At 29.6% G+C, this 15,169-nt stretch overlaps 1 protein-coding gene across 1 annotated transcript in view; it reads left to right on the top strand.

The window, feature by feature from the left end:
* Window positions 1–15,169, top strand: part of Tis11 (Tis11 zinc finger protein) — a 225,766-nt gene that overhangs the window by 142,834 nt on the left and 67,763 nt on the right. Inside the window, exon 3 of the mRNA XM_076417278.1 lies at window positions 9,447–9,516. Coding sequence (XP_076273393.1) covers window positions 9,447–9,516 — 70 coding nt within the window. The remainder of the gene's footprint in view (window positions 1–9,446; window positions 9,517–15,169) is intronic.

Below are 15,169 nucleotides of genomic sequence, written 5' to 3'. Positions count from 1 at the left end.
ATACCTTGTTATCTAATGATAACTTGCATTTACGCCCTATGAGCCAATACTTTTAATATAATTTAAGTCCAAGTTGTTTTCGTTTAGAGAATAGGTGCTTCTTCCAGTTTAGGCGTAGATCTAAATGCATACCATGATATTTAACATCCTCTGCTTGGGGAGTTAACAATGATGGATGTTCACTGGTGGACATGTTTTTCTACGCAGGGTAAAAGTTATATGGGTGAATTTTGTTTCATTGGCTTTAATGCGCAATGTCTTCAACCACAGTTGTATTTGCTCTAGGTGGGTTTGTAGGTTCGTTGATGCTGTGACTGGATCTTAATGAGATGCTGAGATTGCTGTGTCGTTTGCGTATGTTGCCACAGTAATTATTTTTGTGGTGGATATATCGGTATATAGAAGATATAGTATTGGACCCAGTACACTACCTTGCGGAATATATTGGTTGTAATTCGGTATGTTCATCGAATTGTTTTACTGTAAAATGTCTATCAGTGAGATACGATTTTAGTAACTAATAGTCCGGATGAGTGAGAAGTTTCTTTAATTTAACCTGCAAGCCCGTAAGCCATACTCTGTCAATAGCCTGAGATATGTCTAGGAAAGCAGCTGAACAATATCTTTTGGCATTTAGTTCCATGTTTATTTTGTTTACAAGTTTATGCACTTGCTCAATAGTTCCATGCTTATTGTAAAATCCAAACTGATGTTCTGGAATAATTTTTCTTTTTTCTATTACATAGTTTAGATTCTTTATGTATAGTTTCTCAAAAACTTTCGAGATTATTGCTAATAAATATATAGGCCAATATGGTGTGACATCTTCTGGTATTTTTTCTGGTTTGAGAATCATTAATATTTCAGCTACTTTTCCTATTCTAGGAAAGTAATCAATTCGTAGCATAGCATTAAATATAAATGTTAATAGTGTTATACCCTTTTCTGTTAGTTCTTGTAAATTTTTCCGATAATTAAATCATAACCAGGAGCTTTATTAATATTAATCTCTCTCCTTATTGTTTGCTCGCATTTTTTGACCGTTAAATTTTCATGCGGTAAATCCATTTGAAATGGCGAATTTGGAAAGCTAGCAATTTTATTTTCATCATCTTTATGTAGCTCAAACTGGAAATGTTAAAAAACATTTTTTTAGTGTTTTGAGAAAAGATCGCCCTTCTCTTTAGATTGCAAAGTGAAATCGTTTTGGTCGCAAGTTTATGTTGTGCCTGATGGAATGTGCTCTGATCGAAAAACGTCTACAATACATTCAAAAACATGATAAGATAATTTTGCAGCATGACCACGCACGTTATAAGGCATAAAGTGTTGAAATCACATAGATGGGAAGTTTTATCGCATCCGACGTACTCTCCAGACCTAATTCTATTGATCCTTTTTTCATATCGATTCCAAATAAGTTAAAAAATGGCTCGGTGATTAGTTTAGCTTAAAGGAGAAACTGACCTTTTCACATGACATCCATGAATTGCCTGAAAATTGGGCAAAATATATAGAATTAAATGGCCAACACTTTGAATAAATAGATTTTAACTGTCAGTAACGTTTAGCGAAGAAACGGGCTAGAAATTACCGATACACCTGGTATATGGAATAAGTTTTTATAATTAAAATATTTCAATCTCCAAGATCTCCAAAAAAAAGTCTCAAAATATATGTAGTTTGGGGTGAAAAAAATATAATCCTTCTTTTCTGAAGTAATATTCTATATGTCATATTAATTACCTTAAAGAATTATCATAAGAAATATTTATAACCCACTGGGCAGCTTGTTGAATTACTTAGGGCAATTAAAAATTAATAAAAATTGTTTAGAGAAAAGAAAAGACCCACCCATTAGACAGGAGTGAACAATGTATGATTATTGCAAAAAATCATAAGAATTCTTGCGTTTAAAACAGGCAATATAGTAGTAGTTAGTTATAGAGAGGGTTGGGCAGTATTTGAATTACTCGTAATAAAAATACGTAATTGAGACAATAAATAGAAACTTGGTATACGTAATGAATATAAATCCATTCGTAAGCAAATGGCTACCGCTAAATAAGCCATCGTTTAATGTTAGCAACATTGCCCCTGTACTATACATCAAATTATAGAAGCTGTGGTAGAACCATCACCATCTGCATTTTTTATGAAAAGGTATTGTTACTGCTACATATAACTGAAGGCGAAACTAGTGGGAACAGACTTATATTTTCTTATATTTTCGCACCCATATTTCAAGATGAACCAACCAAACCATCTTTGGTGTCTTTTGGGTCACTACGGACAGGAATAATTTTATCAAAGATTCTCGTGTTAGCAGGGTTCGCTATTCAGCAATTGCTAAATGTATTTTGTTATGGAATATGTCCAGCAGGTCCAAATCCACAGAGGCCATAACAGACCGTCTTGAACATCAATTAATATATCCCTATCGCACAACTTTCTTTAGGATCCTATAGTGTTTATTTTGATAAATAAATCAAAATATATATTAATATTATATCAAAATCTATTCAAACTCTTGGAAATAGTGCTCTTAGAGAATATTGGCCTTAAAGGTAAATCTCTAAAAATGAAAGGAAATTCTTCCTTTGTCGATTAATAGGATGTATTAGTTTTTACCCGACCTCAAAAAAGGAGGAGGTTCTATATTCGGCTGTATATTTTTTAAATGTATGTTCGACGATTTCTCCGTCAATTATGGATCGATTTTCAAAATTCCTTTTATTCGAAAGTATGCACTTGCTAGGTGGTCCCATTGGAACCAAGTCAGGATCAGTTGGGAGGAAGGGAGGAAATCGAGGGAGACCCTCAAATTTCAAAGGCATGTACAAAGTTTTCGCATATATTTTTATTGAGATATTTTTATTATGATATTTGAGTATAATGTTATTGCTGAACTGAAGTAAAAGGAAAATCAGAAGCAGTTCGGTGTAAAAACCATTTAGTTTGCTCTTTAAGTACCAACCTTATCATATGACAATAGCTTCTACGGTATAATGGTTAGAGCGCTCAACTCAAACGTGGAGGTCGCGGATTCGATCCCTGGCGGGAGCAACAACTTTTTATTGTTCTAGTTTGGCCAGAACATTTGTCAAATCACCTATGTTAGGTAGTGGACCCCGATGCCTGAAGTATACCTTATTTTAAATCATTGTTTCTTTATTGTTATTCTTATTTTTCATCATACGGGCTGCACCTTTACTTGGCCTACTCATTGTAATACTTAATAAAATAACTGCATTATTTATAGAGTCATATCTAACACTAAAAGGAGAAATTTTAAAAAAATATTAAACCGACTTCGGTGCCGAGCAGAGACAATACAAAAATAATAATATAATTTTCTAACATATACACAAAATTAAATTACGAACAAATCAAATCTAATTTGGCTCGGCAGCGACTACAAAGTGGTCAGTTAGTAGTACTTAAAATAATATTGTAAATAAATAAATAGGTTTAGGTATGTATTAAGCTAAATTGTGTGTATATAGTAGAGTATAAAATATGCGTAGTAGATAGGTTAAATAAGGATTTTGTTCATTTTTATTTAGTTATTGCAACTATTATTATCTACATATTTTATTTTAAAATGTTTTTTTATGTGAAAAGTATAAGTTTGATTATTTTTTACTTTTTGGTGAGTTCCCTATTTGTTTTTTGAAGTCGGTTCAATTTTTTTGTAGAAAATAATTTTTCTATGTACATAACCTAACACCCAACTGTACATTAAAATTTAAATATAATATAGTTAAAATACTGTATTTTGTGTTTTATTACACTACTGACATTTTTAATACAATCGAAATAATATTTCACAATGTTTAGTTGAATTGAAACAAAGTATGTATTTTGCCAAGTTTTGGCTATTAGTATTCAAATCTAACAGCTAACAAAAACCATATTCCTTTTTCAAGTATATAAAAACACATATTAGATTTTAACGCATGTATATTTCACACCCAGTACACCGAATTCTGTACTACACACACATGTGGAACAAATTGTCGTAATAAACAACTTAAATAAAGCAACACAGTACCTTTGTTGTATTATCGAGAAACCATACGATGTGGGTTTATAATGAATCAAATACTCGATCCCCAACCATGAGGAAATTCTAGATGAGACCCGTTTGGTAGGAAAATGATCTAATTAAAAGCCAACATCGAGTATAAATATCAAACACATTAACCACATGTCTTAATATACATGACAAACATCATTGACAAAGTTTGTCATGTGGTTTCAGGCCAGTGCGGTACGTGTTCGACGTATTTATAACCGCCGCAATTTAAACACGTTTTCTTTTTAAATATTTAGATTCGAATTAGATTGATACTTGACAATAATACATACAACTAATTAATATATGTCAATGTAGAATATATTATATACTTTTACTATCTAAACAAATCTAGTTTATACAAATACAGATCAACAATAACAACAACAATAATAATAATACACAATGTCTATATAAAATGTAAATTAACTTGGGTTAATATCAATATGCACATATAATTTTTGTGTTAATGCAAAGAATGTATATTAATTTAAATAAATTATATGAAGAATAAATATATTTAAACAATACTATTGAATGAATGTGGTTTTGTATAAATAATTTAGATATAAAATATATCTAATTAAAAACCAACCATATATTGTTTTCATCTACATTCAATTCATATGATTAATATAATGATTGAATCAACTGGTTATGATGTATTTATTATTTGTTTAATATAAGTTTGGACCCATTAACACCATGGAGCTTTAGGTTTTATTTTCTAGAACACAACGTGAAACTAACAATTATATACTAACCATAAAAGAAAACCTACATAAATAAACAATCAATTTGATATATAAAGGTAGAGATAATGTGATAAGTGATTGATAGCTATAATTACAAGTAGAATATAAACAAAAAATAGATGAATAACTAAGGTCCAGAGATATATCTAGATAAAATCTAGACGGCCTTTACTTTAAATGAAAAAAATAAATATAAATCCTTAAACTGCTGGATTGTGCTAACTAGTCCACATTTTACAAGAAATATCGTGATTAATACTTACAGATCCTCTCTTAGAATAACCTTCAGAAGCTTTACAACTCATGACAGTTTTTCCTGGTGATGTTAGCGGAAAGTTAGAAATCGGTTTGAAAATCTCCTTCATGCCTCGCAGTTAAGTGTTTTTAAGAAGATTCCAATTTAATTGATTTAGTTGTTTATACAGCTGAGTTCATTAGCATTCAGGTCTGTGCTCCAATTTATATTAATAATATGAATTAATAATTAAATGAAAATAATAATATTAAAATTAAATTATTAAATAAATGTATAAATGAAGCACATTAGGGCAGACGTAAAGTCAAAAAGGACAGCTTGTTATAAAGAAAGCAAGCCATTAGCTATTGTGTCAATATGTTAAATTTCAACATAATAGATGTACAATCGGAATCTGTCGGGTAAAAATGTTGTTCCCAAAATAAAACTTTATTACAGTATTTTATTAGCGTAAGTACACACAGAGCATGAGCAACCAACTTGAAGATGAATATTGATTGACTGCTAGTATCTTCTATAACACTTATGGTACTGTAAAATTAAATGCACATGTTCAATATGACTATAAGAAAGGATTTTTTGTGGGCATTGTAATATTATCACGAAAAAAGTTAGGTAAAGACATCGTTTACAGTTGAAAAAAAAAGGTTCATATAAATTTATTATGTTAAAACGTCGCAGTGTTGCCGCATCAATTTTGAGTTTTAGTTCATTGTGACTTTCATATATAACAAAATTATAAACTAAATATATTAACTAAATAAAAGTAATTTAGGAAACATAATTTATTTAAACATTATAGTAAGTATAGTTTATTATTATGTTCATAAATTATCTTGTTCAGAACAAAGAAATCGCCAAAATAATGTTTACCGGGTTATAAGCTGTAATTATTATAACTAATGTTTTGAAGAATTTTGCAGAAGTTTGTCAACCAGGCGAATTTTGTGGACTGTATTGTATTTTCTTTTAAGTAGACTAAAACAAAAGGTTTTACCAACAGTAGGTTCGTAAAAAAAATTGAACAGAATCCAAAAATAAATAAGGAAGTAACCAAAAGGTAATAACTTATATTTTACATACAAAAAAACGTTTTAACATACAATATGTACCTAATAAGAGTTACAATAACTAAATAAAGATGAACAGAAACCTTATATATTAATATAAACCTTTTATATTCTTCTATATTCACACAATTTAGCTTAAGACCTACCTAAGCCTATTTATCTATTTACAATATTATTTTAACTACTACCAACTGACCACTCTGAAGTGATCTGATCCCATGGGACTGCCTCCAAAGTACACTCTTTCGAATAAAAAAACAATTTTGAAAATCGGTCTACAAATGACGGAGAAACATGCATTAAAAAAATACATACACTTGAACGAACCTCCTCCTAATTTGAAGTCCGATAATAAACAGAAAGGATTTTAAAACGAATTTACAAATTGTGGTGGGCAATATAATCGACATCGTGATGACGTGAGTTCACCGTTATTTTAAATAGACTATAATAAATTTCTGAAAATTTATGAAAAGGGACAGATAGATATGAAAAAGACAAAAACAGAAATTAAAAGAGTATACCAATTATTAATTAATATGTTTTACAACCTAATCTTCTACTCGTTTAATGCAATTATAAATGACATTATCAAAGCTATACGGTCTTAATTTTATCTAGATTTACAGTACTTCTGTAAGAGCAATAATAAATAAACATATGAAATAAGTAAGCATATCGCCATAGGTACGCCACTGAACTGAGTGCGCGTCATTGACAATTTAAATAAAACTATAATGGTAATGAACCTTTAAAGTTAATAGCGGGGTGTTCAAATAAAGGGGTTAACACTATGACATCCCGAATGTATAATGATTGGGTTATTTATTGTGCCGATAAAAAAATATAAATTTCAACGTTCTTAGATAAGGACAAAAATTTTATGTCCCACATAGATAAGCGACTAATTTAAGTAGATATAAATGTTTTTTTCGTCTTACTAAGAGCAAAGATCTAATCTGAAGCGATAAAAATTAATATGTTCTTTTATCGGTTATTACTAAGTTTGAAATGGGTACTTCGAGTCAAAACTGCTTTTTTTTTTTTATTTTAGTTACTGATAATGAATTTTAATTACTGATATATTTTTTTTATTTCAGTCAAAATTTCAAAAATATAGTAGTACATTAGATATATCCGTACTTCCTGGGCCATAAGAGGCTTAATTTTAAACTCAGCAAAATGTTACAGACAGTTCTGCAGAAATGTTAAAATAGTGATTTCCTATCGAATCTTCAAGGTTAAGCATGATAAAATTGGGCCGGTTCTTTACCTGATGTGTGCTGGTTATCTTCCTAAGTTGCAATATAATACTGCCACAATTACCATTTGTACCGGAAAGTCATTAACTTTTTTTCGAAAAAAAAACGACGTATATTCACGAAAATGGAAAAATCTATTTATTCCAAGTATTGGCCATTTGATTATATACATCTTACCCATCTTTCAAGCAATTTATGGATGCCATCCCAAAAAAAAACTGTCCTCTGAGCAAAACTATTCATCAAGCTATTTTCTAACTTGATTGAAATTGGCGACGTGCTGCTCTGCAAGCGCGTATCCCATTGATGGGAAAAGTTGATAGTCGGACGGGGCAAGCCCTGGAGAGTACGATGGGTGAGATAACATGTTTCATCCAAAAGCTTTCAATGGTTCCTGGACAAATTTTGCTGTTTCGTTGTGCATTATCGTGTTGTAAATTCACTTTTCCGAGTCTTCGGGCCAATTCTGGATGTTTTTCCATCGATGCATGTTTCAGATTGATCACTTGTTGTCGGTAGAGATCCCTATTAACTGTTTCACCATGTTACGACAGTTCGTAATACACCACACCACTTTGGCCCAACCAAACACAGAGAATTGTGTTGCGACCAAAATCTTGGCCTTGGAGTCGATCGGCCGGTTTCGCCAGGTGGTAACCATAATTTGTTGCAACATACAGTTGTACTGTAACTTCTAAGTTGTACAATAACTACGCTTCTATCATAATTACTGTAGATTAAGACTAAGAGGACCAATAAAATCGCCAAAAGTTAGTAAATAAAATCAACAACGCATCAAGCAATATGGAGAATCAGTTTGAGTGAGCCTAAACTGCCCACGTCAATTCTACATATAAGAGAAATCGAAAATCCTTATATATAATATAGCAGGTCAATTGAAAAGTCCCCGGCCTACCATAGTAAAACAGATTTTGTTGGCAAAATTAGTTTTTTTATTCAACATAATTCCCTTCAAGAGTGATACACTATTTATAGCAATATACCCTTCAACTTTTCGATACTCGCTATGTAATAGTCGCTGTTGATGGTCCTTCCTTTTTCAAGGTAGTCAATGAAAATTATTCGATACGCATCCCAAAATTCAGAAGCCATAAACTTGCCTGCTGGAGCGGGATCATCGTGTGCAGTCCACTCGGATGCCTGTCGATTGGACTTCATGTTTCATCCATTGTCACATATCGACACAAAAAATATTAGGCTTGATCATCTTCAAACACTGTTCCGAATCATCAACTCCTTATTGCTTTTGGTCAAAAGTTGCTTTACTGATATCTCACTCTATTTAACTCAAGCTATTTCATTCAATTTAAATTTATGGTCATTAAAAATCATTTTATGGATTTTTTAAATGTTTTCGTCATGCAGTGTCCAAAAACTCGGCATCAAGCCAAGCTTTTGCTTCAACTGTATATTTTCCTTTCAAAAAGAAATATGTTATCAACACGCGAAATTCTTTTTATCCATTTTTTTCACAATAACAAAAGTTGCTTCACTCAAAATGCTATAATTCACAAACTAATGATCAGACAGCTGCCAAATTTATACACGCATCTGTTGAAGGTTAGGGCTAACTAAATTTAATTCTATATTTAATTCTAGTAGCGCCATCTATGTGTCAGGGCGGGCATTTTTCAATTGACCTGTTATTAGACCTGTTTAGAATTATGAGGTCGCACTAAAACATTAAACCAACTAGTAATCCAACACTCTCACAACCAATTTCGGTTAATTATCAATGCTTATAGCTAGGTAACCAACGAAGAACTGCACAATTACGTAGAAATGAAATTGATATACGACGTTATCTAAAATTTTGCCCTAAAATATAAAAAAAGAACTTACTAGACCAAGATAAACTAAGATTGTACTAAGCAATCTAATGTAAGATGTAATTTAAAAAACTATTTCATAAGCTCTCTGGTGCTTCATATTTTAAATTTAAACAAATAATATTCCATTATATACCATAGCATTAAGTTATATATCTTATAAATTTCTAAATAGTTTCAGAAATCCTCGTCCAAGGATACATAATACGTGCCCCGTAGCTTCGATTAGTCGCGAAGTAAACCAGGTAAGTTCTTTCAAACTAACATGCATTGTCTCATATTTCATTAAAAAAGTATGTAACCCCGTTGACATTAATATTCTGTTGTCATCACTGATATTCAGCAGACCTTTATAGATAATTTATCGATAAAGATATGTAATTGTAAATCTCATCAATTTGTAAGTAACAATTTGAATTGATTTCAAATTGAATTGATATATGTATTGTGTCATATAGAGAAAATTAAATTACGAATAAAACAAATCTAATTTATTGCTCGTACTGACCTCAAACTGGTCAGTTGATTGTAGTTAAAATAATATTGTAAATAGATAAATAGGTTTAGGTAGGTATTAATGAAAATTGTGTGTATATTGTAGAATATATATGTTAAAATACGTGTAGAATATATGTTCAATAAGGTTTTTGTCTATTTTTAACGATTATCATGTCCATAATTTATTTTTTAAAAATTTGTTCGTGTTAAAAATATAATTCTGATTATTTTTCACTTATTAGTGAGTTCTCCATTTACTTTTTGTCGATTAAAGTTTTGTAAAATATTTTACCAACTTTAAATTGTATTTTGTGAGTTTGCCAATAATCTAAGTAACGGCCTATTCAAATATTATAAATGCACCAAAGCTATATTACAGTATAAAAAATGCGTGTCACAACATTTACATGGAGATATTGAAATGGGAAATCCAAACACACCCACCGGATTTATCAGACATTGCTCCCATAATAATTTGTTCCGATTTATACCACACTTTTAGTCGCAATTCTTGTAAAAATACTACTACAATATAAACATGTTAATTTATCATTCTAGTCGTAATTCAAATAATATTATTTAATATTAAGAATAATAGGGTATACAATTTAGTTAATACTTTCTGTATCTGTCATATCATTTTGTAACGTTTTTCTAAAGATGTTTTTAACTAAAATTATTAGAATGCATCACGTCCTATTAAAGTAACTGATAAACATGGGTATGAATTAAGATATTAAACGAAATTTAACTATCTCAGTATACTTAAACAAGCGTTGGGATCTATCGACTGAAAATGACTAACGACTGTTTAGTAATAATACTTTTTACTATCGGTTGTTTCAGTCGTTTACTTTTAGTTACTATTTTCGGTTTTACTGTATATATATATATATATATATATATATATATATATATATATATATATATATATATATATATATAAATATATATATATATATATATATAAATATAGATATATATATATATATATATATATATATATATATATATATATATAAATATATATATATATATAAATATATATATATATATATAAATATATATATATATATATATATAAATATATATATATATATATATATATAAATATAGATATATATATATATATATATATATATATATATATATATAAATATATATATATATAAATATATATATATATATATATAAATATATATATATATATATATATAAATATATATATATATATATAAATATATGTATATATATATATATATATATATATATATATAAATATATATATATATATATATATATATATATATAATGTATATGGCTTTATGTAATTTATTGATTGGCTTTTTTATTCCAATCTAACTCTCTCAATTTTTGTTAAAGCCTTTTGATTGTTAAAACTTGTTTCTTAAAATTTTGAAAATTAGATTTTCATCAGAAATTTTACAGTAGCAGTTGCTAAATTTCGTAAAAATGTATTAACCTAAAATTATATTCAATATTTATACTAAATATTTTAAATAAATAAATTTTCTGATAGGAAAACTTTTCTTCAATACTCAACAATTTATTTTCATAGCTATTAAAAAATACAAGGAAATAATGATAAATGGAATGAAAATAATAATAATGGTAAGACAGAGAAATCTTTTTTATAAACTATTTTTATTAGTTTATAACTTTTCTGTAGAATGATGCGTTCAGCGAGACGTTCTACGGTTTAGGAACATTTTAAAGAGAATCCTCAACTCTTGCTATCTGCAATTAGATGGCTTCAATCCATATTTTTAAATCCTAGATTAAAAAAGCACGATTTTATTACATAAAATTATCACAAAAGTGATATCTTTCATTCTAACTTAAAAAATACAAATACAGTTCCACAACCCGAAATTCTGACACAACTACTGACGAAGTATGTTATAGCACTTCGTTATTTTTTAGGTTTTGTTTAAGTTTTATTATATTATCTATATTTATTATAGTATGTTATTTAAAAATAGCAATTATTAAAATATTACTAAAATACGATAAAATATTTGCAGATCATTTCATTCCTTTTTACAGGTCCACAAAACATTGAAATATAAAAATAATTCTACTCTATTCAAAATAAAATTATTCCTTGCAACGTAATAGTATTCAGCAATAATTTATGTCCTTTTCTTTTTTAAAATTAATCAAGCAATTATCGCCGTTCTTTTCTCTATCACAATTTATAGGGGATGAAATTCGTACATCTTTGTCTGATATCACGAATGGAAAAAAAACCAGTGGAACCATGCATTTCACTGAAACTAGTAATTACTAGTTTTTTAACTATCGACTGTTTCAACTACTTTCAGTCGATAGTTCCCAACGCTGCTTAAAACGGCAATGCTTTAAAAACCATACATGTTATCTTGAAAATATTATTATTTTTAGATACAGAGATCTCTTTTTATTATGAATATATTAAAAGCATCGAAACCGCTCTGTGTTGACTTTCTAGCTAACAGTTTTCTGTTGAAATAGGAAAGTTTTTATGGATTTCCGGTATAACAGAAAACACTGCCAATAAAGGTGACTAATATTAAAACCTATTGTCTTTTAAAACCCCCACAAAACCTATTGTCTTCGAAGAACCGTACAGTTTATTATAACATGGTTTGTATATGTTATAAAATTTAAATCAACCGAAGAAATTATTTATTGTAGATGAATTTTAAACTAAAATAATTAATAAATTTTTAACTAAAATTTAAATCAAAGAAAATATTTTTACATTATTCGAATTTACTTGGTGAAACAATAACACATCACTAGATATTCCATTTCTCCAACTTTAAGTGTAGAATTACTATCATATTAATCCCATATTAATGTTACGTACATTTTGTTATCAGTGTACTAGTAAAGTAGTTACAACGGTTGCAATTTAATATACATTACATTTATTTAATAGTAATTCGATTTGACATCAGTGTTATGTCAATGTTATACTTTCAAGCCAGTTCTGTTTTGTGGTCTTTCCATTGAGGTTTCACTTAAAAATTCAACCAAAGATACTTAATGGTATCATTAATCATTGTTATTACTGTACATGCAGTTTGATTGTATGCAAACTCAAGATACAAATCCCTTTCTTTTTTTCAATTATTTATATTTTCACTCGCCTGTTGTAATTTTCAACAGCAAGTAGTGCATATAATACTTGTGTAAACTAGATAAAGAAATGGCCTCAAATATACTTCCTTCTGGTCATATTACCTCCCAAACCATAATCGAACCTCCCCATTATTTGACTGTAGGCAGCAGGCAGTCCGGATCGTAGGGTTCTTCTAGTATTTTTCCAATAATACAGCGTAAACTATGATTTTGACTATATCATATTGTTCCAATCATCGACTACCCAGACTTTATAATAATTTCATCACTTCTTTCGCAGCTTAGCGATGTTGGCAACAGAATATTAGGTATATGGAGGGAGCTCCGTACTGTTTTTGTCAATACATTATTACTTAAGTGAGTGCTGAGTTCTGCGGTCAGTTTGATTAGTTAACTTCGGTCAGTCTGTCCACTAACTTTGGGTTTCGCCCACAATTCCTCTTCAGCTATAATGTTACACCCTGTTTTGTGTATCCTGCCACGCTAATGGCGCTGTTGTTCATAAAACTTTAACCAATTCATCTATTTGTACCACAGAGGCTCCCTATAACAGAATACGTCATTAGCCCTCTTTCGAAGTCTGAAAGATCACCCATTTCACCAATTGCTTTGATGTACAAGCGTAACGAGATCATATATACCGTGTAGACCCATGTAGACCAAACATTTCAACTAAAAGCATCGTTCCATCGTATAGTGCTACATTTTTAATAACCTAAAATTGCACTTTTTGCCAACAATTTTGCGCGCAAATGATGGCATATTCAAATTATGAATTATTTTGAAACATCCTATAAGGGTAAATGCAACAAAGCTATATTGCTATAACAAAAATTACATGGAAGTATTGAAATCGGAAATTCAAACACACCCACCGGATTTTCCAGACATCACTCCTTCCTATTATAATTTGTTCCGATTTATACCACTGTTCCACACGCAGTTCTTGTAAACATATTATTGAAATATAAACATGTTATTTTTTCTACCCGTAATTCAAATACTGCTGGAAAAAGAAAAAACTGATTCATTATTAAGGATAATAATGTATACAATTCAGTTAATACTTTATCCACAGTATCATTTTGTAACATTCTTTAAATATGTTTTTAACTAAAATTATTAGAATGCATCACCTCGATATCAAAGTAACTGATATATATGGATATGAATTAAGGTATTAAATGAAATTTAACTATCTCAGTACACTTAAAACTATAATCCTTTAAAAACTATAAAGTCATCTTCAAAATATTTTTTTTTTAGAAATAACATATAAGAGATAAAAAATGTAGTAAAACATGGAAATGCCGTTCTTTGTTGATTTTCTAGTTGACAGTTTTTTGTTGAAATAGGACAGTTTTCATGAATTTCCGGTATAACCGGAAACATTGCCAATAAAGTGACTAATATAAACCCCCACAAAACCTATAGTCTTCGAAGAACCGTACAGTTTATTATAACATCGTTTGGATATGGTATAAAATTGAAATCAACCAAAGAAAATATTTATTGTAAATGAATTTTTACATTGTTCGAACTGACTTGATGAAACAATACCACATCACTGAATATTCCATTTCACCAGTGTACTAATAAGGTAGTTAGAATGGTTGCAAATTAACATACATTTCATTACTGTCTTTTAATTGTATATCAGTTTGACATCAGATGTCAATGTTATACTTCGAAGGCAGTTCTGTGTTGTAGTATTTTCAATGAGGTTATTCATTGTTACTATTATATATGCAGTTTGATTCTATATAATCTCAAGATACAAATTGTTTTCTTTATTCCAATTATTTGTGTTTTCACTCGCATGTTGTAATTTTCAACAGTTTTCCTATACTTGATTGTAGGCAGCTATCTGTTCGAATAGTAGGATTCTTCTAGTATTTTTCACACATAAACCCGCCCGTTTGTAAAAAAGAACTTAATATAAAATAGTGTAAATGATAATTCGGACTATATCATATTTTCCCAGTCATGAACTACCCAGGCTTCATAATCGTTTCATAACTTCTTTCGCAACTTAGCGTTGTTAGCAACGGAATATTAGGTATATGGAGCTCCCAACGTATTGTTTTTGTCAAGAGAGTGAAGAGTTCTGTGGTCAGTTTTATCACAGTAGTGTTCTGTTGTCTGGACAAAACGCTTCTATGTTCGTCTGTCTCTTGCAGTTAACTTTGGGTTTCGGCCATAAAAGGTTAACTAATTCATCTGTTTGCGGCACAGAGGCCCCCCCTAACAGAA

Source organism: Rhynchophorus ferrugineus, unplaced genomic scaffold (assembly GCF_030347505.1).
Source record: "Rhynchophorus ferrugineus isolate W39M unplaced genomic scaffold, kcgeb_rfMv2 rfM11, whole genome shotgun sequence".
Classification (NCBI taxonomy): domain Eukaryota; kingdom Metazoa; phylum Arthropoda; class Insecta; order Coleoptera; family Curculionidae; genus Rhynchophorus; species Rhynchophorus ferrugineus.
The sequence above is the reverse complement of the archived record's forward strand: the minus strand, read 5'-3'. Positions and strand labels throughout refer to the sequence as shown.